Below are 25,340 nucleotides of genomic sequence, written 5' to 3' on the forward strand. Positions count from 1 at the left end.
TTCCGCACGACCTGGATACAAAGCCTTTGTGCTGAATTTTCTGGGTCACCAAGAGAGGGGAGGGCGCTTTCTTGCCCTTTCCGCTCCTTGTTCCACGCGATTTCTGCACCACCTGTTTCTGCTCCTCTCTTTCTTGCCCTTTTCACCCCTCTCCACTCTACACGCTTTCTCACCCCTCCTGCTTCTGCTCCTCCAGTTCCTGTGTGCTGGATCTGTAGCTCAGTCAGCAGCACACTCGGCTTGAATGCTGGTGACTGGGGTTCGATCTCTGGCACCAGTTGCCATTTTCTTCAAGATAACTTAGTGGTTACGGGCTGACTGACCTCCACATTTCGTGCTTATCGTCATTTTGAGTCATCGCCCACCCCACTTTTTGGGTAAATATTGGGTTCCAAAAAAAATACAGGGGGATACTTAAGCTTCGCTTCGCTTTTAAGGGCTGAACGGGGTAGCAAAATGTAAACCCCTACTCGTTCCCAAGTCATGCAAACCTGTCTGCGTGGCCTAGTCGGTAGCATGTCTGGCTCGCAACCGAAGGGTCGGAGATTCGAATCCCTACTCCGCCTAAAATTTTTCGGATTTTTCTTTAAGGCAAATGAATTATCTTATAAAGTGAAAATGTTTGAGACATGCAGCAACCTTTCATTTGCATTGCGTGTCATGTTTTCATCACCTTCATTCCACACATGATGTCACGTTTCCCGTGAGCGCTGTGGGCTGTTTGAAATTCCCGCGCGAGGTCATGTGGCTGTGATGTCATGACACTATCAATCAATCAGGATTTTTCCGTCTGCCACCAACACCGACGCCAGCTTTTCTGCCACCCGAGTTCCTTAAAGCTATCGCTTTAAAACACTGAGTGATTGCCCACCCCTACAAATACCTCAACACAGACACCGTTATTTGTGAATATTCGTCCTACCCGAACGACGCAGCCGTGGACCTTACAGTTGAAAGACGTCCATGGCAAAGTAAAACGAAGGAGGGAAAGACACTTCTCTTTGTTTACACATTTCCTCCCAGATTTCTGCGACCCCGGAGTCATAGTACATGCGTGCGAAAGGAAAGCGATGGGGAAAAAGTTCATTCGGACAAGAAAACAAAGTCGAAAAGATAGCACAAGCAGTAACCTATTCAGAGATCGCAAGGTCAGCGTATCCTGGAATGTAACCGCGGAGTGTAAGGTCAAAGTCCGTCTCCCGGAACGTCGCGAGCGCAGTTGGTAAGGTTGCGCGATATTTAAGACAAAGCCGACGGGTAAAAAAAGATTTGCTGGAACGGCGCACAGATGTTTGTAGTCGAGCTCAGTGTTCGTAGTGCCGTCCATGTCATACAGCAACGCCGCCTCAGCCCGCATTGATAGCACGCCACGCATGGACGCACGCATGTATGCCCAAAACAAGGAAGTTGTGCAAAAGCCTGCTCCTTGCTTGCTATTGACAAGGCGTCTTAGTTGGCCCAATGCCAAAGTATTTACCAACGTTATCGCCGGCTTTCCTGCTTCTTCAGCATCGCTCTTTATCGCATCTTTTGTCAGCTCGCTCGCTTGCTTGCTTGGTTGCTCGTTGCACCTGTTAATTTTTCTATTTTCTTGTTGACTTTTTTTTTAAACTAACGAAGAGAACATAGGGGTGTTAGAAACATGATTTCACGGAACAAACGTTCGCGCTGTATGCCGATCGGCGGTGTTCATGGCGCGTGTACAAGCGACGGACTTTGTATTCCTTGTGCAGCCGGGCTAGCTATGTACAGGAAAATGGGCGTTCTTTTAGCTTTTTCTAAACTTTTTGTACTTACCCACCGAGACGTGGCCCACCCCACTTTTTTTTAATGAATTTCAGGGGGCAGGGGGGTGGGTGACGACTCGGGATATTATGGTACGCGGCTCTTGAGGTTGGTTAGCCCTATAAAACTACCACTTAAAAAAAAAAAAAATGGACAGGCTGGAAAACCTTTAATCAGAAACTAGCCAAACAGAAGAAGCAAGCTGTGTCACTACCCAACAATGATATTTTATTAGCTGCCTCGGTAGCTCGAGGCAAAGCGCCGGCCTATGGATTTCCTGGTGGTGGGTTCGAATCCCGACCGAGGTGCTCGCAATCTGATTGAGGCTTATGGCACAGAAGCTGCCGTGTAACCGAGACTTCATTTGTGTGAAAAAATCCCCAGGTGGTCGAAAATAATCCTCAGTCCTCCGCTGGGGTGAGCCAGATGTCCTTCGAAAAGTTTGTCGTGTAAAACCCCCATATTTTTTTGTTATATCGTTATCACAAACTAACATTGGGTGGCCAATACGAGTTTGGTAAGCAAGAACGTGAAGCCTTAGCCAGAGTTGAGAAGACTTTCCTTCCAGAACCAGCGGTTCATTCTAGCGTTGTTGCAAACTTTGGAATTTGAAAAAGACAGGATGAGTCCCGGTGCAGGGAGTTAAGATGGGAGGAGAACAGGGAAAATCACACTCGTTGACATCAGTGGTCCCTAGAGAATGAATGTGAAAGAAAGCGACAGAAAAGAGGAGAAAGAAAGCAGACGATGGGTTAGATGCATTCATTTTGCTGCAACAAGTTTAAGTTGCTTGAGTGCTCGTCAACTCTCTTTTATTTTTATACAAAGCGTGATGCTGGTGTTCTTGTGCAAAACAAAGGTAGAGAAACGCTAGATACAGACGTTGCAAGTGACGTTTTTCTGCTTTCTCGTTAATATTGAAGCATTGCCAGCAGTACAGTCTCATCGAGCCCTCCAATGTCCACCTCTACGCTTGCTGTTCCGAAGCGACCGGAATGCATGGGACCTTTCTCTTTAGGTTATCATATTATTTCTATGTCGTGGTGCTTGCAGTGGAGGCATCCAAGCTGCCCTTGGGTGCTGGCCTGCTGTCGTGCTGCATCGCTCTCGGCGAGGTGGGTTGTGTGGCTACGCCCCCATTTCCTGTCGGGGACTCGGAGGCCGATACGCCGCCCGAGGACCCGGGCCTGACCCTGCTGGCCCTGGTTAGAGCCCTGGGCACCGTCCTGCACAACGCCAAGGCACCCGCCAAGGTCTGCCCCAGAAGCTTGATCCGTGCAAATTCGCCATACAGCTCACTGTGTTTAACCCTTTGACGGTCGCCGCTGTAGATTACACGCTTGAAAGAGCCCGACTAACCGCGAAACCATGCGCACCGCGGTAGATGTTGCTATTTGTTACGTCTTTGGTGAACTATATACGTTATATTCGCACAGCGTTTCACTTTGCTGGGACTATATATAGCTTTGAAATTATGGACGCTCTGCGCATGCGGTGTGCGCGAGATGGTTGCTTTGCATGTCGGCTACTGTGGCAGTTGTGGCAATTGGAGCGTTGGCTTTTCTGGTTCAGGCTTTTAATGCTTCTCAGAATTGAATTCAGAGTATGAGAGCTGATCATCCGATGGAGAAGCTGTCTAAAGTACCTCCGGTTCGAAATCTGAAACTGCTGGAATGTCGCGGAAGCAGACACGTTAAAATGCAACCGAATGGAAGAAAGGTGACAACGTTTCGCCTTCAGTATTTCCTTTTAATGCTTTTAAGCCTGAGCAGCTTGCACACACTGTATGTACTAACCTACTTGAAGTAGTGCTATGAGTGCAATGTACCTAAAGTACTTCCCAACACTGAACCCTCCAACATAAAAGTGGTAGAGCGTGTTGACGGATATCCCATCATGTCGTTTTCAATGAAATAAACTTTGTGTGCCTAATTTTTCTTTTTTTTTTTTTATGCTTCACGTGTTTGGGAGGTTGAGGCTAGAGTTAGTGTCTGCCGCATTCCTTACGAAACGTGATCCCGCACATGGCGGTTTGATCGATGGATCGTAATATAACTGCAGGTTTTTTTGGGGGTGACGCTCATAGCGTTGTTTTTTTTTCGGTTTAAAGTGAAGCGGTTGGCGTCATGCAGGTACGCGAGGAGGCGGCACGCACCCTTGGTCTGCTGTGCTTGGGGCAGAACCACTTCCCCCATGCCAGAACCGTCCTGAACAGCCTCGTGGAGTCCAGCATGGAGGTGGGACGCTCTTTATCTCCGTCCGGGCTCGTGCGTGTGACCACGTGACATGACATTAGATTGCGTGACGTCACCATGACCGATGACATCACCGTGTCACGTGACACGGTGTGACGAGGTCTTGTCATAGCGTCGCCCAAAAACGCTCGACACCACGACTTAGCAGTGTCACGGTGTCACATGATACCCTTCGTAGGATGTCACATGGCACCCTTACGTGGAGGTCACATAAGCAATATAGCCTCGCAGGGGTTATACTGCTTATACGACCCTGACCTGTGTGTCGGCCGAGTGTAACATGTTGCTTTCCTCATGAAACCGAGCCCTATAACAGAGTCTACGTTAGATGTTCGATTCCTTTTGGTGACCTTCGATCCGGGTAAGGCCTCATTCACACAGCCGTTTTTTGCCGGCCCGGCGAAAGCGCCGGCCGTCCTTTCCGCCGGGGGAGAGGGTGTTGGGACCAATTTCCTACCGAAATCGGGTCGCCGGACCCGAAAAGGGCCAAACGAGGATGTTCAACATCCCCGGCACCGGCGGGAGACCGGAAACGCCGGCGCCCCGCCCCATCGAGGGACAGCCAATCACAAAATCGGAAACTTTCGCTGAATCTGGCGGATTCTCAAAAGTTGGGTGACCATGGGCACGGCCGCGGCGGGGGAATTGACCGTACTGTGCCCTAACAACGAAGCCAACAAAGCTCGTTTCGGGAAGGAGGGAGGCCAGCGAGACAACGGGCGCATTGTGTGATGTTTACGGCTTTTGAACAACGGGCATACAGAGATTTGGATTTACCGCTGAGCTGCTGCTCGAAATGGTGAGACCACATCCGTTCCTTTGCGATAGACGTAAATGAGATTTTAAGGAAGAACAGCCGAACAAAGAAAATACGGTCGTCGATCATCGGGGACGAAATGCGGCATAAGGAGCGATTGATGTGAAACGTGCTCGCGGTGGGTCTTGTCGCTTTTGTTTCGAAACGTGGAGACAAATAAAATAAATGTTTTGAAACATGCAGGACCGTTATCGGCGACCCAAACGCAAGCTCCGAGGAACAAAACAGTTGTGGCTGCGCCCATCGACGCCGATAGTCCGCTACATTTGGTGGTCGACGCCTCCACAAAGCAGCCACAAATACGTGATTACAAGATTGATAGTAGAGATCGAGGGAAAGTGAAATTGCGCTCGAGATTACGGAATACAAATGTTTGACACGGAATTTCAAAGGTGCAGAATGATTTCTAAGCTAGGTGGCGCATGCTACCGCCCAATTTCAATTTAAGGGGACCCAGCCGCCAACATCCATCAATTGCTATAGCCACCGCCGGCAGCTCCGTCGCCGCTGGTTCGAACACTCCTCCATCCCCGCACCGTCTCGTTTTCGGCATGGCGCCCACGGCGCTTTCGCCGGGACGGGGCGAAATGCCGGCTGTGTGAATGATGCCTAAGTTAGCCACCTCAGTGGCTCTTATGGATCCCCAGGTGGTGGGTTCGAATCCCGACCGTGGTGCCCGTTGTCTGACAGATGCTTATTGCAGAGAATGCACCACGCAACCGAGATTTTGGTTGCTTGTCAACAGATTTCCAGGTGGTCCAAATTAATCCTCAGTATCCTTCACTGGAGCTTGCCAGATGCCCGTCGTTCGTATGGCGCGTAAAAACCACCAAATTTGACTTTGGTTTAGGTAAGCCGATCCTTGATGTGTTGGCAAAAAGACGTCCCACCTCTGTCTTGCAGCTTTATTGTGAATTTCAGTGTGGTGCATTGCAAGGTGAGCTGTCGCAACCCATGTAAAGTGGGCTTGGCCTCTCTGCGATCCTGCAAGTAGAGGGCTCTCAATGTGCAGAGTCCGGACATGGAGGTGCACTTCACGGTGGGAGAGGCCATCTGCTGCGCCCTGCTGGGTCCGACCTCTCCCCTGAGCCGGGACGCCTGGGCAACCGAGGAAGAGGACTTTGTGGTGAGTTTTCTGCTTTGCTCTCAAACACTTTTCCCAGAGAGCCTAGATTTAAGAGAGGGATCAACTCAAACTATGAAGAGCATTTGCGATTTAATGACGAATGATTGTGCGGAATGGTCACGAGTGTGCATCCGTTGCGTTGTCGCGTGGTGAGGAGGAAACTGGGTGAAGAGGTGGAGACTCTTGCAGACGATCAATGCTTTTACAGCAATAGCTGCCATGGGCTTTTCCTACCATTGGAAATGACGTCCATTGTTGATGTAGTAAGCTGTTGTCATTGTTGATGCGGTAGTTGGCAATGTAGGGCATCCGTCGTCGATGTTGCCGAATCCCTTAAAAAGAGTGCCTGCCGCCCGCGGGAATCGAACCTGGGTCTGCCACGTGCGAAGCGGAAGCGTTGCCACTGAGCTATGCCACAGCGTTCATAACCTGCTTCATACGTAGGATTTTTGTAGTACCCGACGCTCACTGCATGTGGTCTTTGGAGAAAAAAAAAGAGCGCATAACAAAATTCTGTTGTGGCACTGTCAGTGCCAAGAGCTCGTGCCAGGAGACGCGTTTTCATGCGTAATTATAAAAAAAAAAAAAAACGTTCGGAGCAAAACGGTTAGATGTCTATTTTGTTCCAAACGCTCTTGTTCGCGCACACCATGGTGCATAATCATGACGCCGATGCCCAATGGCCTCGCCGTGCCTCGTCGTAGCTATCGCTGTGGCTGTACTGCAGATTGACACAGGACTGTTAACTGTTTTTATCACCTCCTCGCGATCTGTATTGCAAATGCGGCCCTTGGACCGCTTGACCCCGATCGAGCTGTTGGGAACAGTCTGAAATCTAGGCACACCAGCCCTGCCTAGACTTACTGAGTGAGCTATGCTTCAAAGTAACGACACTCCAGCCATCTTCGTCTCTTAGGATTATTGTTGCCAGTTGTCTGAAACTTTATCCGAAATCACAGGAAACGCTTTTTCGATGTTGAAGTTCGGCGTTCAATGTGTGGCCACTAAATAAGAAAAAATAGAGCAATTTAATAAAAAGTTTTTAGGCCTATATTGAAAAATCTGCTCTAAACATTGTAGGGTTTGCACACTTAGCTACATGTGTAAAAAAGTAGTTTCTAGCTGCCCTAGATACTGAGTTACCCCCCTGCAAATTGGCAAATGCTGTAACCGACGTAATTTTCGCAAGGACCTAATTTTTGCGAATTTCGCAGCTCGATTATTATTTATTGGGAAAAATAGATTCTACAAATATGTTTCTCTGTGGTAACAAATTCATGGCACACCCCCTCATTCGCGAAATTTCGTGCCCACGAAATATTTTCGAAAACTACACTTCATTGAATTCGCGAAATATTCAGCCCGGGAAAATAAAGTCGTTTAATGTAGCTTCAAATGTTTATCTTGAGGAGGTGCAGTTTTAGCATTAACTTCAATGCAGATTTTCCCTGCATAGATATTATAAATTGATATTATGACTCATATATCGATCTGCGCAATAGAAACCTTGTAGGACAGAACGAAAATAGCATTATTGTAAAATCCCAGAAGATGACCCTCCCCCGAAAGATAGCTCACTCCTGGTAATAGTAGTGTTGGGATCAATGATGGCCTCGGTGTAAATGCGGCTAGTTTGCTATGGCGGCATAAAAGTGAACGTTGCTAACGGAAGTACAGTCATCTTTGTTTCGTTGCCTCTCACCACCACAACAAGCTTCGAAAGGACACAACCTAAAAATAGCTATTTTTTAAAACTTTTCTTGATTATACATTGAAGGTTAGCCCACTCCATATTTTCAGCCGATCTGCTCTTGATGTTAGGTGGGCTATCTCTCAGGATTTTACAATAGGTTTAAAAATTTAAATATAAAAAAATTAAATTTTTTAGGAATTTCTTGTGTGCCAGAGACCCAGGTCCCCTCCTAGCTTTGTAATTCAGTCCTGGTCTGAATTGAAGCTTGTTCAAAAGCTGGAAGATAATGCCAAGGAAGCATAGGGGTGCATTGTAGCTCACATCGTCCGTGATAATACGAGAAGAACTTGGTCAATAATTTTCTCGTCTCCACGGTTATTAATATCTTCCAGCCTCTGCCGAGCAGCTGTGCAAATCTGGAGGAGATGGCTTGGTTGGTCCCCGAGATTCTAGACAAGTTCCTGTGCAACCCCAAACCTAGCGTTCGTCAGGTACGTTTGTCTCGCGTCTGGCAACTGTGCCTGTGTCGTCAAAGGTGCCGGCGGTGATGCGGCGTTTTGTGGCCCCGCAGGCGGCCTGCATCTGGACTTTGAGCTTGCTGAAGCGCTGCAGTCATCAGCAGCCTGTGCTGGACAACCTGAAACGCATCCAGAATGCCTTGCTCAACCTCCTTGCTGATCGGAGTGGTGAGGGGTCCCAATCTCAGAATGTGTAGCAGTGTGCGTGTTGTCACCCTTGGTTTATTTATTTATTATTGCAGTATCCTAGGGGTTCAGAGGGCAATAAAGAGGGGAGCATGTAACTAAACACATCAAAGTAGACAAAAATAGTTGTAAAACACAATCTCAAAACACTTACACAAAAAACAAAAAAAGAAAAGTTTATTTCTTAACCGCTAGTGGCTCAATATGCATGAAATTAGCAAGGTATGTTGGTAATCGTATAGAGGAGCAGCACGCAAAGTTTCAGTGGTATAAACCAATTTTGTGAGGTTCTACAGACACACAACATGCCTCAGCATGAAGTATGAAGTGTGTGTGGTTCAACATTGTTTGAAAATGGTGCTGATTATCAACTGTTCTTATGGTGGAACGCATACTAAATTACCTGTAGCCTTGCTTACTGATTACCAGCTGAACGTTAGGAAAAGCGACGAAGAGAAAAAGAAACACACTGCTGGACTATCAACCCTTTTTTTATAAACTTCCTTTTCCTCAACCCATGTGTTTCTTTCTCTCTTCGTCGCTTTTCCTAACGTTCAGCTGGTAATCAGTAAGCATGGATAACCAACCGGCTCAGCTACAGGCCATCACTACCTGTAGCCAGCCATTATAAAAAAAAAAAAAAAAAAAGAAAAATCAGCAATTAAGTTTATTTCTGTAAAAAAAAAAAGGAAGGTGTATATATATATATATATATATATACATTTTTTATGTGTTTACTAGGTTTTACAAATTAACAATTTTTATAATAGGGAAACACAAAAACGCAAAATCTAAGTTCATAGTGCAGACCTTCATAAAATTTCAGTATATAAGGTATGTTAGATAAGGACGTGCATGGGGTGTCGTGCATATTTTTGGTTTTATATTAAATTTTTATATGAGGTAGCAAAATAGGTGTTCGTTAAAAAAAGATTGTGTCTGAGAGGAAGTGGAACTAAGATTTTGCCAATTGTGCAGACACAACTTTAAGGGTCACACAAATAAAAAAACTTTCTACAGCGGGAATTTTCTTTATCTATAAAGCATTCTAACTGGTCTACCTGAAGCAGTTAAGTTTAGTTTAAGTTAATATTTGAAATGAAATAAAATGACAGACTTGGCCTTTTGCACAACACTTTCATGTTTAGCCATTTTTCATTGATCTTATAACACATTTAGAATTAAGTTTTTAGACTGAAACTTTCTGTAAAGAGTATTTCATGCTCTGTTCATTTTGAACAAAAAAGCTGGCGCTCATCTATAGTAAGTGTTTTTTGCCTTGCTCCCGGAAGTTCTCAAAATATTGAAAAAGTCAAAATTGTCCAGTGTTTTGTGGAGCAGTTAAAGAAAAAAAATCCCTGTCTTTTTTTTAAAGTTTTCCTCAATGAACCCTTGGAAACGGGTAAATTCAAAAACCACAAAAACGTGTTGCATTGTATTGTCTTGAGTAGTAGTACTGGAGCACCGCATCCAAAGTGGCCATAGTTGGTCGCATTATCTTGCATACACCATGAAGCATTATACAAAATAACAAATCAGCTTGTTTTTTTTTCTAAGTGATGGGATAAATATTGCTTATGAAAACTGAACTTTGCGCCACATTCGGTCCTTAGGGTGTAGTGCTTGGTTGATATGCATTGTTTTGTGCTACTTTCCCTGGGTAGTATTTTACTGTGGGTAGCCTGATGACAAAATGTTTGAATTAATTTATCTAGACATCACTGTCCTTCGTTTCTAATTACAATGGATTGCAGCGTATGTTACGAGCTATCTCGGCCGATCTAGTGTATCAAGTGACAGCGTAGCACTGCGCCCCTCTCAAATGTCTCAAAGGTGACACTCGCACGACATTGGATTGACTTGTGAAGCATATGAACAAGAGACGTTAGGAATATTATGCCCCAACCAATGACGGGCGTGACGAGGGCAGAAAAACAGCAGGTTGCGTCTAAAAAAAGAAAAAAAAGTGATGAAACTCTGCTGTCGGTCATCGGGTAAGGTTCGTTACCCGACGATCAGCCCACAAACTGACTTCTGCAGCTTCTTTTGGTGTGGGGTCTTATCACAATCTTTAAGGGCCTCAAAAAGAAAGAAAAAAAAAGTTGTTTCTTTAACAATCTGGTTGGGATGCGCATATCAAAAAATTAATTTTTAGTGAAAAAATGAATTGTTTAGAGCAGTATTGACGGCGCGAGACGGGATTTAGTCGGCAGTCACCTCCTTTCCCCTTGTTTTCTCTCTCTGCATTTCGGGCATCTGGAGGAAAGGTGGATCGGCTTCACGACCAAGATGGTCATTCCGGAATGACCCGTGACGTCATGGACTTCACAAGCATAATTTCTAATAAATCTCTCGCCCTCAATATTGCTCTAAAATTTATTTTTTTTTGTGTAAAATTTAGTTTTTGACACATGTGTCCCAACCAAACTGTTTAAAATTTTTTTTTCTTTTCAGGGGCTTTTTAAAAGAAACTACTTACTGGTCTGCAAACGTCAGCAGTTTCCACTCTAGTGAATTTTGTCACCACAAGCAGCGCTTACTTATATGCTAAAAATAAAAAAAATAAAAGCTTAAATCTTTTTAAATTTAATAATTTTAAATATATTGAAATAACATTGCTTCTGTACTTCGTTTCACTTTAACTCCGACCGCAGTCGACGCTACGATTTAATAGAGCCAACCAAGCAGCGCCCAAAGTGTGTCTTCACGGTGGTCGTTCTCTTTGGAGGGTGTGCGATCACTGGTTAAAACGGTCGTGCATTCAATGTGCACGATTGGTTTTGCTGGCGTTGGCAAGTGCAGAAAGGCAACGGGCACCGTGACAACGCACTTTTGGCACCGCTTGATTGGCCCCCTCCGATTGTAGCGTTTGCTGCAGTCGGACTTGAAGTGAAACGGAATATAAATCCCAAACATGGATGACGTTTCTAATCATTCATCTTTCCGATGGTTCAGTGTTTTTTGTTTTTTTTTTACGAAAAAGCACCGTAGGTCCGTCCGGCGACTTTCTTTACGGTGGATTCTCCAAACCCACATCCATCCATTGAGTTCCTCGAGTGCTCTGATTGGTTGACTCCTAGCGTCGGCAGCGCACCTCTGGTGCTTAAATTTGTCCCTAGGGAAAATTTTTATTTTTTTTCTTGTAAAGTGACAAAAAGGTTTCAGGCCGGGCAATCTAAGGACTGTGGTCACGTGTTCATTGCCTCTTTTGTTCCGAGCGCAGACATGACGCAGAGCATAGCGTCCAAGGGACTGAGCCTGCTCTACGAGCTGAGCGACGAAGAGAGCAGAGGGGAGCTGGTCTCGCTTCTCCTCGAAACGCTCACTTCCGGACGAAGGTCAGCTTCTTGCTTCTTTATTCCGGTTTGAGTCTGTTTAGATGGAGATGTTTTAGAGGAAACGTTTTCTTTCTGGACAGTTTGATCTGGAAGATACTAATATGAAAGGGGGTATGAGAATAATCCCCCCAGATTTTTTTCTCTTCAATCTTTGGCATACTTATCAAGCATACGTTATTGCTACATTCTTCACAACCAATTATAGTCATCTGTCATTCGAATCTTCATTATTATTTATGCTGTTTTCTGGCAGCACCGAGTAAGACGCTTACCGTAAAGTCCCGCATAAACGCCCTTCGCCAAGAGATTGGCCATCTTGTTTTTCTGGCTAAATACATCCGTAGGATGAAAATTCCGAAACGTTATACATCATCCCCGGTTCCCGTCAGGCATCATGTAATATTTGACGGGAGCCTAACAAATGATAGTATTTCAAAGGCATTGCTAGATGCCTTGGGAGGTAAAATAAATTAAATGAAATAAATGAAATAAGTAAAAAAAAAAAACAACTAAAAGTGCCTAGAAGCTTGTGCATAAGTTTGACGAAGCAAAGTGTCATATATGATAGCACAATGTCTCTTTAGTGTGTGTCTGCAACAGATAAAATAGTTGCTGACAGGATAAGAAGGGCAGAATGTCTCTTTCGGATGATCGGCCTTCAGCGGGCACCCTTTGCCTTCTATTGTGCTTCGACTGTGCACTTGTGCTCAAAGCCCATGAGACGTCGAAGCATTACCGTAGGTAAGAAGCTCGCTCAGGAAGCGGGGCAGCTGAAACTTCTTTCTGCCATTCTAATCCTGTCGGCGACTATCAAATGGATTGTCTTGTCTTCTTGTTGAACGAATGCTCGATAACACCATTCTGGATTTCGTGTAGCCGAGATTTCGGTGACACATCAAGAGGTCCCCAGGCGACCAAACTCAATCCTCGGCTCCTCCGCCGACGTGTGCCAGAGGCCGTCGTTTGCTTCGCGTATAAACCCCCAAAATATTTGACCATTTTGAATTGTGGAGATGGCATAGAGTTCGAATGCACCGCGCGCAACACAGAAATTAAGGGTGGGCGCCTTCGACGGTGGACTCTCGAGCCGTCTCACTACAGTATGTTGCCTGGGACGCGTCCTCGACTGGCACGTCTAGCGTCCTGTCCTGCTCGTGCATCGAATCTGATCTCAAAGCGGCAACGGGCGACGTTGCAGAAGCCGGCGTGTCGTGTTGTCGGACGTCATAATCCCGGCTGTTGGTGCTCGAAGTTCTGCCAAGAAGTAGAATGGAACGCCAGCGTCGCCGTCGTCCCGGAGACCCAACTCGCGGCTGCCATTGCTTCCATGGATTGTCCAGCCGGAGAGCGCCCTGCAGCGTAAGAACGGGCGCCCACAGCACACAACCTCGGCTGTTGTGACACCACGAGGACCGTGGCCGGCAACAACGTGACACCTTTGTTGTGACGACATTGGGCAGTCAAGGACGCGTGCCAGGCACCATAGTCTCGCAGATGATGCGGCTGGTTTGGGTTTTGTTTTACACAGTTGCTGTAGAGAGGTGTTTGTGCTAGGCTTTTTTATTATTATTATTTATTGCAGATGGATGCTTCTTGCGAAGTATTGATCATGTTAGAACTAGTGTTCATTTAATGTGTGATAAGGAAATTTCTTATTGTGTGATGGTAACTCTGAGAAGCATTATTCTGGCTGCAGGTCCACGGTTGCTGTCACTCAAGATACGAGACTATTTGATGAAGGCACCCTGGGAAGCGCGCCTACCGGGTAAAATAATCACACTTACACTGTGTTGCTTTTATGTTTTATAAAGACTTGGAGCCGTAGTTAGAGTCCGTTTTGTTTTAATTGCAAACTCGTCCTACTATGTTGCTTCTAGAATCTTAGGTATGGCGTAACCCATGCAAACCTAGTTTCTTACATGCACAAGCATAATTTTTTCTTGCAGGCATTTAGTATTCAATGACCTGCTGGAAAATTAAAAAAAAAATAAAAAGTGATAAGTGTATCAACATTGTTATTTCATGTCCAATGGATGACATTGTATAATACCGACAGACACAGTGTCGTGTTTTATTTTTAGAGTTCTGCATGTTGTGTCCAGGGATTCTGAGAAACAAAAGCTGATGATAAGCTTGTTGTGAAATAGTGTCCTGTAGATTTCCAGTGAAGGCAGTGCAGTGCACCTTGCATTTCTGGCACCATGGGGTTATTAAAAGAAACAGACTGTAACGTTGATTGATCAACCGGCAGAGCATGTCGTGCAGCTTGTTAACTTAAATGGCAGTTGAAACGCGCTTCTCCCAAACTTAATGCTGTATGCAGCATGCTTAAGTTTTTGGACACTGCATGGTTTATGCGGAGCACTAGTTCGTCTGCTTCTTGTGCAAAGTTTGCAGTGATGTCAGAAGCCGAGTTCTGATTGGCTCTGATGGAGGGATAGTGAATAGACCTGAATGCTAGCTGCCTTGAGGTTTGCTCACTATCCTTCCAATCTGAACCAATCGGAGCTCGGCGTTCTGACGTCACTACAACCCCTGCTCACGAAGCAGACAAACTTGCGCTCCGCATAGCCATGCTCTTTTATTACCTTTGCTGCGGCGATCGCGCAAGACGATTGACTTAATGCTACAGGTTAAGAACAAGACAGTCTCCTCCCGCAAGGCCCTTTGCTCTCTCCACTTTAGCAGAGCGATTGCTGGAGACGAGGCGAGGAAAGAGGAGGAAACCACCAATAATGGCGAGCAGGCAGCTTTGTGGGAGGGGCTTTTCCTACTGTTCTAAACCTGCAGCAGACTATAGTGTGGCCATCAACTGTGCTCTCATTCCACCGTCCGCACAGGGGTGGGCTCACGACTTACCGCGAGCTCTGTTCGCTGGCCACCGACCTGAACCAGCCGGATCTCATGTACAAGTTTATGCACCTTGCCAACCACCATGCCATGTGGAACTCCAAGAAGGTGAGGGCTGAATGCTGGACCCAACTTGGAGCCGAATGTATTCTTTACGTTGATGGTTTTGAACGCATACTCCGATGGGGAGCGCCAGTCAAACAGTGTATGTGTGTTGCGGCTCTATGTGCTGCAAGTTAAAGTATGTTGCAACATAAGGTCTGCAGGAGATACTCAGCCTTCAACTTCCCGGATAGAAATGTTCTGCTAAAAAAGAAAAATAATGTTTTTGGCATAAAAAAATGGGATGTCACGGAACGTGCGTTTCTATAACCATGTACACGGTTCCTCAAAAATTAACATTGTGCATGATCCACTGAATTGTAATCTCGGTGGTTTTCGGACCTGCCAATGAGCAGTATATTACTGGGAGAGAATTATTGGCGCGGCAACCCTCTTCGGTTTTGGCAGGACCACTCTCTGCTTATCTTATGTTGCAACAAACTGTGGTTCGTGTATCTTCAGCAATGCCGTTGAAATTGTAAAGTAAAAGGGTTAAAATATAATGCCGAAATGGTCCCTAAAAGTTGAGTCTTACCAATTACTTTTTTGTTTTGTTGCCAACTTGTCAGCTCAAAGTGGCAGCATATATGACGTGGTAGGACGAAGGCGAGTCAGAAAGAGAGAGTCTGAGGGAAACAGCTTTTAGACACCACTGGGGAAAATATGAAAACTACTTATACTTTTTTACAGCAGGGCTGTTAAGGGCTAGTTTTTACAGTTTTGTGTCAGTCACCAAATAAATGTAGACAGAAAACTCTGGACAGCTACTGCCATCTACGAGCAACGGTGACAACCGGCTTGCCGGTTGTCTGGTTGCCATTGTCGCTTATAGATGGCGGCAACCTTTTCAGGGGCCTTTCCACTCTGGTTTTCACCAGAGTGGAAAGGCTGAATTTCTCTAGGTGGTCGTCTTAGAAGTCATCCTTGAGGTCGTCCTAGATGACATCCTTGAGGTCGTCCGAGAGGTTGTCCTCGAAATCGTCCTAGAAGTCATTCTTGAAGTCATCCTAGAAGTCGTTCTTGAGGTCGTCCTAGACGTCCCTGAGGTTGTCCTAGGCGTCGTTCTCTAGACGTTGCCCTCGAGGTCGTTCTAGAAGTCGTCCTTGAGGTCGTCCTAGACGTCGTCCTCTAGGTGTCTTCCTTGAGGTTGTCTAAGAAGTCGTCCTTATGGGGCTACTCCAGTCCATACTTTTGATTTTGGGATTATGACTGTTTTTAGTGCAGTCAGCATCCCTGAATTGCAAGGTGCAATTTTTTTCTCGTTATTGTGTGTAGTTTTAAAGATATCAGCGCCTCAAAGTTTTGTTTGGGGCGCAGCCAACAAAACCGAAACTAGCCGCTCGAGGCCCCGGCAACACTGGAAATCAGCCGCTACGTGAACGTGACGTCAGGATCGTTCTCGTTCAACAAGTATGCAGGCCGAGCGGCACCTACCTCTATTGCGCTAGCCGTCTAAAGAGAGGATGTAAGCTGATTTTGTTTTCATTCTGTATACTTGGTAGTTACCCAGCATATGTAGCTAGAGTTAGTGCACATACTTAAAAGCTAGGGACTGGAAAACTCGTGAACTCGTACGGTGCCGTACTCGGCGACCGCCGCCGTGCGTGCGCTATGTCGTACTCGTCGCTTGTATACGCAAAGGCTATTGACTGGAAAACGTGTGAACTCGTTTGGTGCCGTACTTGACGGCTGTCGCTGTGTGTGCGGTCTTCCATACTCGTCGCTAGGCCTAAATTCTCATCGGGGCTCCGTGGATGGAGTGGCGTTGCTCTACGCTGCGCTGCCAGCGACATATCAGTACTGGAAGCCCTCTTGCTTTCGCGCTGGGGATCAGTCCCAGACATGAGGCTCTGAGGCTCTCAGGCACGGGCCGCGGCGCCTGAACACGTGTGTTGGGCTGTACACGTCTGTTTTTTCGTTCTTTTTTCCTCGGGTGCTCAAAAGCAGAAGTCCGAAGTCCACTCGTCGAACAGCGTTCACTTACACCTTCTCCAATTTCCGGTCGGTTGGAAACTTGTGAAAAAGCACCTCTGTGTTGCGCAGCGGGTTGTTTGAGCAGCCCACAGAGCTACAAGTTGCACTCGGCAACTTTCGAGGAACAGCTGGACAGCCTTGGGCGCACCGAGTTGCTCGCTAAACGAGTCTTGGAGTCCTCACAAGCAAATAAACAATAGGCTATACCGAAGCTACACGGGCTACAGATAAAAGCAACGACTAAACACGCCAATCACAAGCCAAAGTAGTGGTGGTAGCGGCTCAAAAAAGCACACTCCGCGCAACGCCCGAACCGGAGAAAAAAAAGAGAATGATACTGACGTCACGGCCCAACGTTGCTTTAGTGATCGGCAACCCGCTGGCTGCCCACTAAGGAGCAGTGGCTCGTGGCGGGTCGCATTTTTATTATCGGCATTAGTTGAGAATGCGGCGTCCCACGGACGTAATATTTTGGCTGGGGTCGTATTTTCTGTCACTAAAGCGATACCAGTAATTTATTTCATTTTCAGTTTTGGCCGTAGTTGCCCTTTAAGGTCGTCCCACCACAGTACAGCATCGCTAATCTTCCTTCTTCACCAGAGTGGAAAGGCTGAAAGTTTTTTCAGACGTGGTTTTGACACCAACCTTTTTTAAAGATGCCGAGCTGAAATTTCGTGGCGCCAAACGAAATGAAAGAAGCTTGCTCCTTCGATTGAGAGCTTGGTTAGTTAGACGAAGTTGTGCAGTAGTTACTGACACATTTTTTAAATCTTTTTTCCAGGGGGCTGCGTTTGGGTTCGGCAGCATCGCAGAACGGGCAGGAGAACAGCTCTCGGAGCGTCTGGGAGACATTGTGCCAAAGCTGTACCGCTACCGGTACGACCCAAACCCCGGGGTGCGGGCCTCCTTCGGTTCCATCTGGGCCTCGCTGGTCAAAGAGCCTCACAAGATGGTGAGCCATGGGGACCTTCCTTTTGGGCGTGCAGCGAGCAGGCAGCTGAGAACTGGGGCCAGACGCATAGAGTCCCTCTAAAATTATCTGATTTGGTGGTTCTAGGTTATGCTCAGTAAGTTTTTGATTGGAATTGCATGTCTATTTTCACTACTTAAATATTCACTTCACAAATTTAGTTGTATGTCCCCCTGGCCTTATAGCTCACCTGTACACATTGCATTAACGTACCTTTCGTGGCTTTTTTTCAAATAGATCTATTTGAAATAAAATCATATAACCCTGTATACAGTGGAATCTCATTAATTAATTCAAACTTCTGGATAATTTAAACTAACATGCAGGTCCTGTCCTGTGCGTCTCTATGAGAGAAAACTCCCGCTAATTAAAACTTTGCTTTATTCAAACAAATGTTTGCTCCTCCTTGAGTTTGAATTAACAAGATTTAACTGTATTGCTCCTACTCAGCTTCGATCAGGCAGATATACCTTGTTGGAGACATCTTGCAGTAAAGAAATTGTACCTCTGTTATGAATGCAGGTGGACAAGTATATGAAGGAGATTCTCCAGGATATTGTGCAGAACCTAACAAGCAACGAATGGAGGGTGCGAGAGTCCAGGTGAGACCTTCCACTTTCGGAAACTACCGTAAATTACCGGGCAAGCGCCCTCTCAAACTTTGGAGATAATCGCGAAAAAATGGGGGATGGGCGCTTGTCAGGTCATAAATTTTACATATAAATGTACTGTGCGTATTTTCTCAGATCTCGCAAATTTGGTAATGGGCACTTAATGTGGAATGGGCGGATGCGCGGTATTCTACAGTACAGCTTCAACGGCATTCTCGGGAAAAGGTTTTCTTCTATCCCCAAAGTTATTGATAGGGGAAACTGGCAAAATATATAAGCCTATTTAGAATTTAGGTATAATTTATGTTTTACTCTTTTATTATTGTATGTCATTCTGTTGAACATAAGAGGCTGTTACCTTCCACTTTTATTTTTCTCTCGGAACAGCTGTTTGGCATTGGCAGATCTTCTGAGCGGGCGTCGGCTAGACGAAGTCTTGGATCATGTCTCGGCCCTGTGGAGCACCCTTTTTCGAGTCCGCGACGACATCAAGGTAACTTCCGTGAGCGCATTCTGGGGGGCAATAAGTAGAAAAGTATTTGGGAAATGACTCGAATGCGTGTGACGAGGGTCAACCAGCGTGTCGTTTGAACTGCGTCTCTTTTTGTTTGTCTAGCATAAAGGCTCGTTCACACACTGAAGACCACTTATGACCGAGTGTGTTGCGACCCCTTGTGATCTCTTAAGATGAGAGGAAGCACTCTGATGCCATTTGTCGGGTATCTGTGGAACGCTTATTGTTTCTGTATATTCCCTCTTTTTTTTTTTGCACATCTTTCTTTCACTATTGACTTGAAACTTTTTTGACAATGTTACGAACAACCATTTCTCATAAATAATACACACAAATTTGACCTCACAAATACCGCAAAACCTTTGCAAAGGTTTGGCTAATAGTATTAAAAAACCTTCGCCGGCGCATTTTCTCGTGAGATATTGCTAGAGGTTGTAATGCACTTACCTGGGCGTGAGCAGTCGCAAGTGCGTGAACCGTCCTTTGGGGCACAGAAATTTGGGCGCTGGAAGTGATAGAGATAGACAGGTGTTTTGGGCTCCAAAAATTCCAAAATAGGCAATAAAAACATAATATAGGTTTTTGAAGTAAACATTTCTTATTAGTTTCTCTGGAAAATTTTTCATGGCACCAAATGTTGGGGCACTTTTGCTCATTTAAAAAGGACAAAAAATGCAAACGATCCTTTTTGTCATAATATTGCTTCAAAAGAATGAGTCATTGTTTCAACGAGGTATAGTCAAGAAAAATTTATGATTGTTTTAATCGCCCTCTTAGGTTCAGATACAAGTTCGGTGTGCGGAAAGCAAGAACTGTGCCGCAGTTTTCCGCAACTCGTTGGCGCTCGTCGGCCTTACTGCGAGCTAATGCCTGCATTGTGTCTGACTCGTTTTATTCTGAAACATTTGTGCGTTTTGCATTCAGGAGTCCGTGCGGAAGGCCTGCGACACGGCACTGCAAGCATTGAGCCGGGTGAGTGGAGTTGTGGCAACAGCAACTACCGTAATATCAAGACCCATCGCCCACCCCCCTGCCACCTGAAATTTATAAAAGAAGTAGGGTGGGCCATGCTCGGTGGGTAAGCACGAAAAGTTTAAAAAAAAGCTAAAAAGAAATGTCCATTGTTTTGTATGCCTCTAGCGTGGCTGCATAGGAGATACATTAAACTCAAAACTCGAATTGGTTTAATTGTTTTATGCAAGAAATGCCCATAAAAGAATCTTTTACTATCGCAAAGTCCATTGCTTGCATACCCGCAATGAACACCGTCGACTGGCTTGCAGCACAAACTTTGTTTTGTGTATGTATGTTTCTAACACCGCTATGTTCTCTTCGTGAATAAAACAAAAATGAAGTCAACAAGGAAATAGGAAGATTAACAAGGCAACAAGCAAGCAAGCGAGCAAGCAGACGAAAGAAGCGACGAAGAGCAATGCTGAAGAAGCGGAAAAGCCGGTGATCGTGTTAACAAATACTTTGGCGTCGGGCCAAGTGTTGTTTGGTACATACTGCCATGCGCGTCGTCAAGCGAGCGCGGCCGAATGGTTACCGCGCTTGAGTGTCGCGCGGAAGGGCTAGGTTCAATTCCAGTCTGCGGGATGTTCTTTTATTTATCAGAAATGTCCCGAATGAAGATAACGGGAGGGTGAACAGTGAACTGAAAGTAAAAGTTTAATCGGCGAACTTGTGCCAAACAAAATAAAGAATGAGTGTTTAGGCAGCAGAAAAGCGGGCAGCGATTTGGTGGTGTAACAGCAAGTGAGAGCGAGACTGACTCTGCTCGCCATGAGGAGTCCCCTATGTAGCCGCGCGAGTTTTTGGAACATTCACCAAAGAACTTTACGTGCATAGAACATTGGGAATTCGATCAGACAACAATGTCCTCAAACTTACGAGAACGCCAGGTTGAAAGAATAAATAAAAGAACATTCTGCTGACTGGAATTGAACCTAGACCTTCCGCTCAACAGTCAAGCGCGGTAACCATTCGGCCATGCACGCGCTCGCTCGGCGACGCGCGTGGCATTCCTCCACCCATTAAAAAGAGCATCATCTCGATGCAACTTGCCGGGAAATGAACCAGAAAAACAAACCAAAATAATGGCAAACTACGGAGGCTTGTAAAACAGTCCTATTGAGTGTAGTACGGCTTGAGAAGCACGAGGTGCGGGAGGCAATGCATAAACAAAAAAAAGCGCTTTTCCCTCCTTCATTTTACTTTGAGAGTGAGAAGTGGATAAATCGAGGAGGAGGAAGAAAATTCTGCATGTCCCCCAATGAGAATCAAACCCAGGACCTTTTGGTTCTGCGCCCGAAGCTCAGTCACTGTGCCAAAGTGGGGAGGGGAGGGGGAGGGGGAGGGAGAGGGAAGGGAAAGGGAGGAGAGGAGGGAGGGAGGGAGGGAGGGAGGGAGGGAGGGAGGGAGGGAGGGAGGGAGGGAGGGAGGGAGGGAGGGAGGGAGGGGGGGGGGGGGAGGCTGAAGGGGGGGGGGGACTTATGAAGCAGTGGTTAATAAATGCAGTAACATTTCTTTCGCCAACCGGCACCATGGAACATATGAGTGTCAAGCGGATAGCTGCGAGCTTTGCTCTCCTATTGGAATGGCCAGTTGGTGGATTAGGTTCCGATTGGAAATCTCAATAAAACTAATCGGATTTCTGTGACTCCAAATGGGATCTCTCTGATGCCAGTTGATACCAATTGATTTCCTTATTGAACCCAATGGGTATTTTTACCTATGTCCTGCTGCACATGGACCTCCGCTGCACGAAAACTCGTGCAGCCATTTTTCTTTTTGGAGTTGCCCAGCGGTGTTTGCCAGGACCGTTTTGCTCGCAAACGAGCCAACTTCTCGAGCACCGGCTTGTCTAAAACCTGAATAAAGACCGATATATAAGGATGGAGTATCGGCCGATGCTCCCTTATATTTCTGATATTTTTGATTGGTTTTGTTGATCGCAGTGCGAAAAAACTGGAGCTACCTGGGGAGCACTGCCTCCGCACATAGAAAGGCATAGGGACGTAGGATAAAACTGGACGAATGTCACCGACACAAATTCTGGTGGAGAATAGCGTCGACTTCGAGTCGGAAGTGACGTTATGTTCCAAGAACGGCATAGTTTGTCGTCTAAATTTAAAGAGCAGTGCGGAAAAAAAAAAATTGTCTACTCATATTTAAATATATACAGTACTTTTGCAGTAGATATTCACGCAGCTTGGGTTGTGTTCCAAATCTTGCTTGAGTAGATCCAAGTTACTACCGTGGGTTGGGTTGCATCGTTCGATAACACGGGTAAAGCGATGTAGAGTGTGATGGATCGGTAGGTGAGTGTGTTGACGCACCTCAAGCACGTGGAGCGAAAGCTCACGCTGCAGAGCTCAAAACTCCCACCCTGCCCTTTCGATCTGGACGAGCACCGTACCGGCGTGCAGTCACGTACCATTACCGCATGATGCACGTTAAGAACCCAGGCTAGCAATCATGCTGCACTGGCAAAATTTCTCATTTACGGCGTAAACCAGCGTCGTCATACCTCAAAGGCAGACCGACCTTACACTGTCCAAACAGGAACGTCACGTTTTTGTTTTTTAAGCAAATTTTGGAGCACGACCTTGAGGAGGCGACAAACACCACTCGCAGGCTTGCATCCGGACGTGCGACGTGCAGACCGGCCACAGTGGGGAGAGGGCGCTTGAAGTGATCCTGCCGTGCCTGGCTGAGGGACTGTCCAGTCCCGTTGCGGAAGTGCGCCAGTCCAGGTGGGCTGGCTTGGCTTCGTTTGTTGGAGGAAGTATGGTGCCCGGAACGCGTGTCCGACAACATTCCCATTTGCTCATACTTTCTGCCGGGACTTCTAGCAATGACCGCCGGGATCGCGATATCCGACAGCATGACACACTGGCTTTTGTGACGTCATTTGGGGCTACTTCGGGACCACTTTTGATGTACTATTGGCGAGATTGAACGCTAAACACACGAGTCAGGACGCTTTCCTGGCATTGTAGCAGAGGAAATGTTTATTAGACTCAATTATGCACCAGGTGTTCATGAGAAAACAAAGAACCACCATTTTTTTTATTGCAAAAACAAACTACTTGCCACCAAACTCTCAGTCTCTGCCCAAAGTGTAGCGCTAACGGTTGGGGCCGAGTGCCAAAGTTTCAGAACTTGCCCTTTTCCAATTCAAGAGCTATAAGTGATTTTTGGAAATTTTGATTGTGAAAATGGGACCGATTCTCAGTATCGGGTTCCACTCATCTCCCTGCATTTGCGAGCTTCATTGGCTGCCATTTTCTCTTTGAAAATTTTTGGAAACTGCTCGTAAATTTTGATTTGGCTAATGGTAAGTTTTGAAACCTCAGTCCCAACCGATAGCGTTAGTACGTTTGGGCGTAGGCGGAGTGTTCAGCAGGGCATAGTTAATTTTTGTGGTGAGAAAAACACGGTTCTCTTTCCTTCCAAACATCCGGTGTGCGTCTGATAGGCTCATGGTTCATACTGGGAAGTCCATGGCATTGTGCTTGCCCAAGGCAATGGCACCACGAGCTCTAGAAAACGGTGCTTACAGTACTTGTACCGGGCGTTTCACAGAACATTAGCCAAACTTCTCCCACAAAAACTGCATCATGGAGAAAGATGGTGATTGCCATATTGGTCACTGCTGAGGGCCACTTTAGTGAGGTACATAGTGTCTTGTTCTTAATTGGTTTTGCATAATTAACTTTTTGGTTAGGAAAAGTGAACGTAAGATTCTGTAATGAAAAGGTTAGAAATGCTAAAGAAAGATGTTAGGGAAACCCGGAGACGAGACATAGAAAATTGTCAATTTTGTATTATAGAAAAAAAAAAAAAAAAAGGAAAGAACTAAATGCGAAATATAGAAAATAAATAAGAAATCGGAATATTTACAAAGTTTGGATCGGTTCAAAAACTCGGACCGGTAGCAGTGTTGTCATCTCTTCGACGACCGCAAGGTTTCGTTGTGCGGATGTTGGTTGAATTTCGGTGGAGCGTTGGGGTGCGGACGTCCTGACTTGCCTTTCGGTTTTGGACCGAACAAAGGCTTGGTGAATGGTGAGTTCCCTCCAAGCAATCAGTCTTGCCCGACCGTCATTGAGTCGGTGTTGGTCGTTGCCTACGACCTGGCTGCCCGCTCCTGGTTTGGGGCGCGTCCCAAGCGCTCAGTTCTGGCTGCCGGCCGCCGCTCCACCGACTCTCGCACAAGCGCTTGTGTTTTTCCGTGCGTTCCTTCTTCGTCTTTCCCTCTTCTAATAACGTCCACATCATCACAATCCCAATTAGAAACTCGCGCAGTGTCATTGAAAAACACTAAATCGGCAAACTTTAGGAAAACTGAGCGCATTGAAAGTGCTGTAGTGTGGAGAAGTCACCGCTTGCTTTGCAGGCTGGGGGTGTGAAAATGCAGATCCTAACAGACGGAAAAACCACGCGGGCGTGTTGAAGTTGCACAAAGCACACGCCCTAAATCTATAGATTGTTTATAACATTGTTGAAAGTTTTTTCGTTCTAATAGGGGAATAACGATGCGCAAAGAAATAAGAAACATACGGAAATCGCAAGTGTTCACAGCTACCCGATAGTTGGCGGTAGTGTGCTCTTTTGTCATAAGAGATTGCAAGAGTTAGTAACATGCTCAGTCATAAGCAGTTGCAAGTCTTTGGCTGAGCCTTTATAGAGTACTTAACTTCAAGCTAAAGTCCAACTTGTGGCAAAAATTGCAGTATCCGATTAGATTTCGGGAAGATTGTCGGAGGCCACTGGTGCGAGAGAAATATCTCATCGCATGCTCCTTAGAAATGGCCTTGCTTTGTTTCCTGTGCAGCCTGTCGACGCTTGTTCAGCTGAGCCGGGGTGCGGGAGTGCTGCTGAGACCTCAACTCCCACTGCTCTTCGGGGCATTGCTAAACGCCCTCAGCGAACTTGAGCCCCAAGTCCTGAACCAGATCAGTGTGCGAGCTGGTGCCGATGTCAGGGACAAGGTAATTAATGAGTTACTTGCACAAGTTATTGTGCGGGTTATTACACGGGTAATTGCACAAAGTTTTGCACAAGTTATAGTGCAAGTCATTGCACAGCTTACTGCCAAGCTTATTGTGCAAGTTGTCAGAAAAGTGATTGCACAACTTATTGCACAACTCAACATGCAGCCAAAAATTGAAGTGTGAACATGCTGCAAGACTGCCCCATGAATCGCAGGTTTTATGTGTGAGTGTGTGTGTGTGTCCCTAGGGATCCTGGGTTCAATTTCCACCCATGTGCCTTTCAATCTGGACGAGCATCTATACCGGCATGCGGCCATGTATCACTGCTGCGTGGTGCACTTTAAAGATTCGACGCTGGCTGTGATGCTGCACTAGCTAAATTTCCCATCTACAGCTGAGACACCAGACGCCTACTGGGGCTAACTAGCTTCTTGCTGTTTGAACGTACACACAACACAGCTGTCGATTGGCGAGAATTTTGTCATGATTCTCTGTTTAAAGAATGTGATAATGAGAGTGACCTCAAGTATTCTCAGAACGTGCTTTAAGCTTGTTTCCTTGGCGTGCATGTCAAAGTTGCCAGACTGAATTTTGGAAAG

The 25,340-nt window shown here is 46.1% G+C and overlaps 1 protein-coding gene across 1 annotated transcript in view; it reads left to right on the forward strand.

Moving 5' to 3' along the window:
* The window catches only part of LOC115316623 (proteasome adapter and scaffold protein ECM29), a 100,360-nt gene that overhangs the window by 34,979 nt on the left and 40,041 nt on the right, over positions 1 to 25,340 (forward strand). The window contains exons 18-31 of the mRNA XM_040221482.2: positions 2,839 to 3,038; positions 3,918 to 4,022; positions 5,870 to 5,983; positions 8,069 to 8,167; positions 8,248 to 8,362; positions 11,604 to 11,718; positions 13,415 to 13,483; positions 14,559 to 14,676; positions 17,426 to 17,596; positions 18,137 to 18,216; positions 18,613 to 18,718; positions 19,664 to 19,711; positions 22,379 to 22,497; positions 24,582 to 24,738. Coding sequence (XP_040077416.1) covers positions 2,839 to 3,038; positions 3,918 to 4,022; positions 5,870 to 5,983; positions 8,069 to 8,167; positions 8,248 to 8,362; positions 11,604 to 11,718; positions 13,415 to 13,483; positions 14,559 to 14,676; positions 17,426 to 17,596; positions 18,137 to 18,216; positions 18,613 to 18,718; positions 19,664 to 19,711; positions 22,379 to 22,497; positions 24,582 to 24,738 — 1,616 coding nt within the window. The remainder of the gene's footprint in view (positions 1 to 2,838; positions 3,039 to 3,917; positions 4,023 to 5,869; positions 5,984 to 8,068; positions 8,168 to 8,247; positions 8,363 to 11,603; positions 11,719 to 13,414; positions 13,484 to 14,558; positions 14,677 to 17,425; positions 17,597 to 18,136; positions 18,217 to 18,612; positions 18,719 to 19,663; positions 19,712 to 22,378; positions 22,498 to 24,581; positions 24,739 to 25,340) is intronic.

This window comes from Ixodes scapularis, unplaced genomic scaffold (genome assembly GCF_016920785.2).
Source record: "Ixodes scapularis isolate PalLabHiFi unplaced genomic scaffold, ASM1692078v2 PGA_scaffold12__126_contigs__length_90152505, whole genome shotgun sequence".
Classification (NCBI taxonomy): Eukaryota; Metazoa; Arthropoda; class Arachnida; order Ixodida; family Ixodidae; genus Ixodes; species Ixodes scapularis.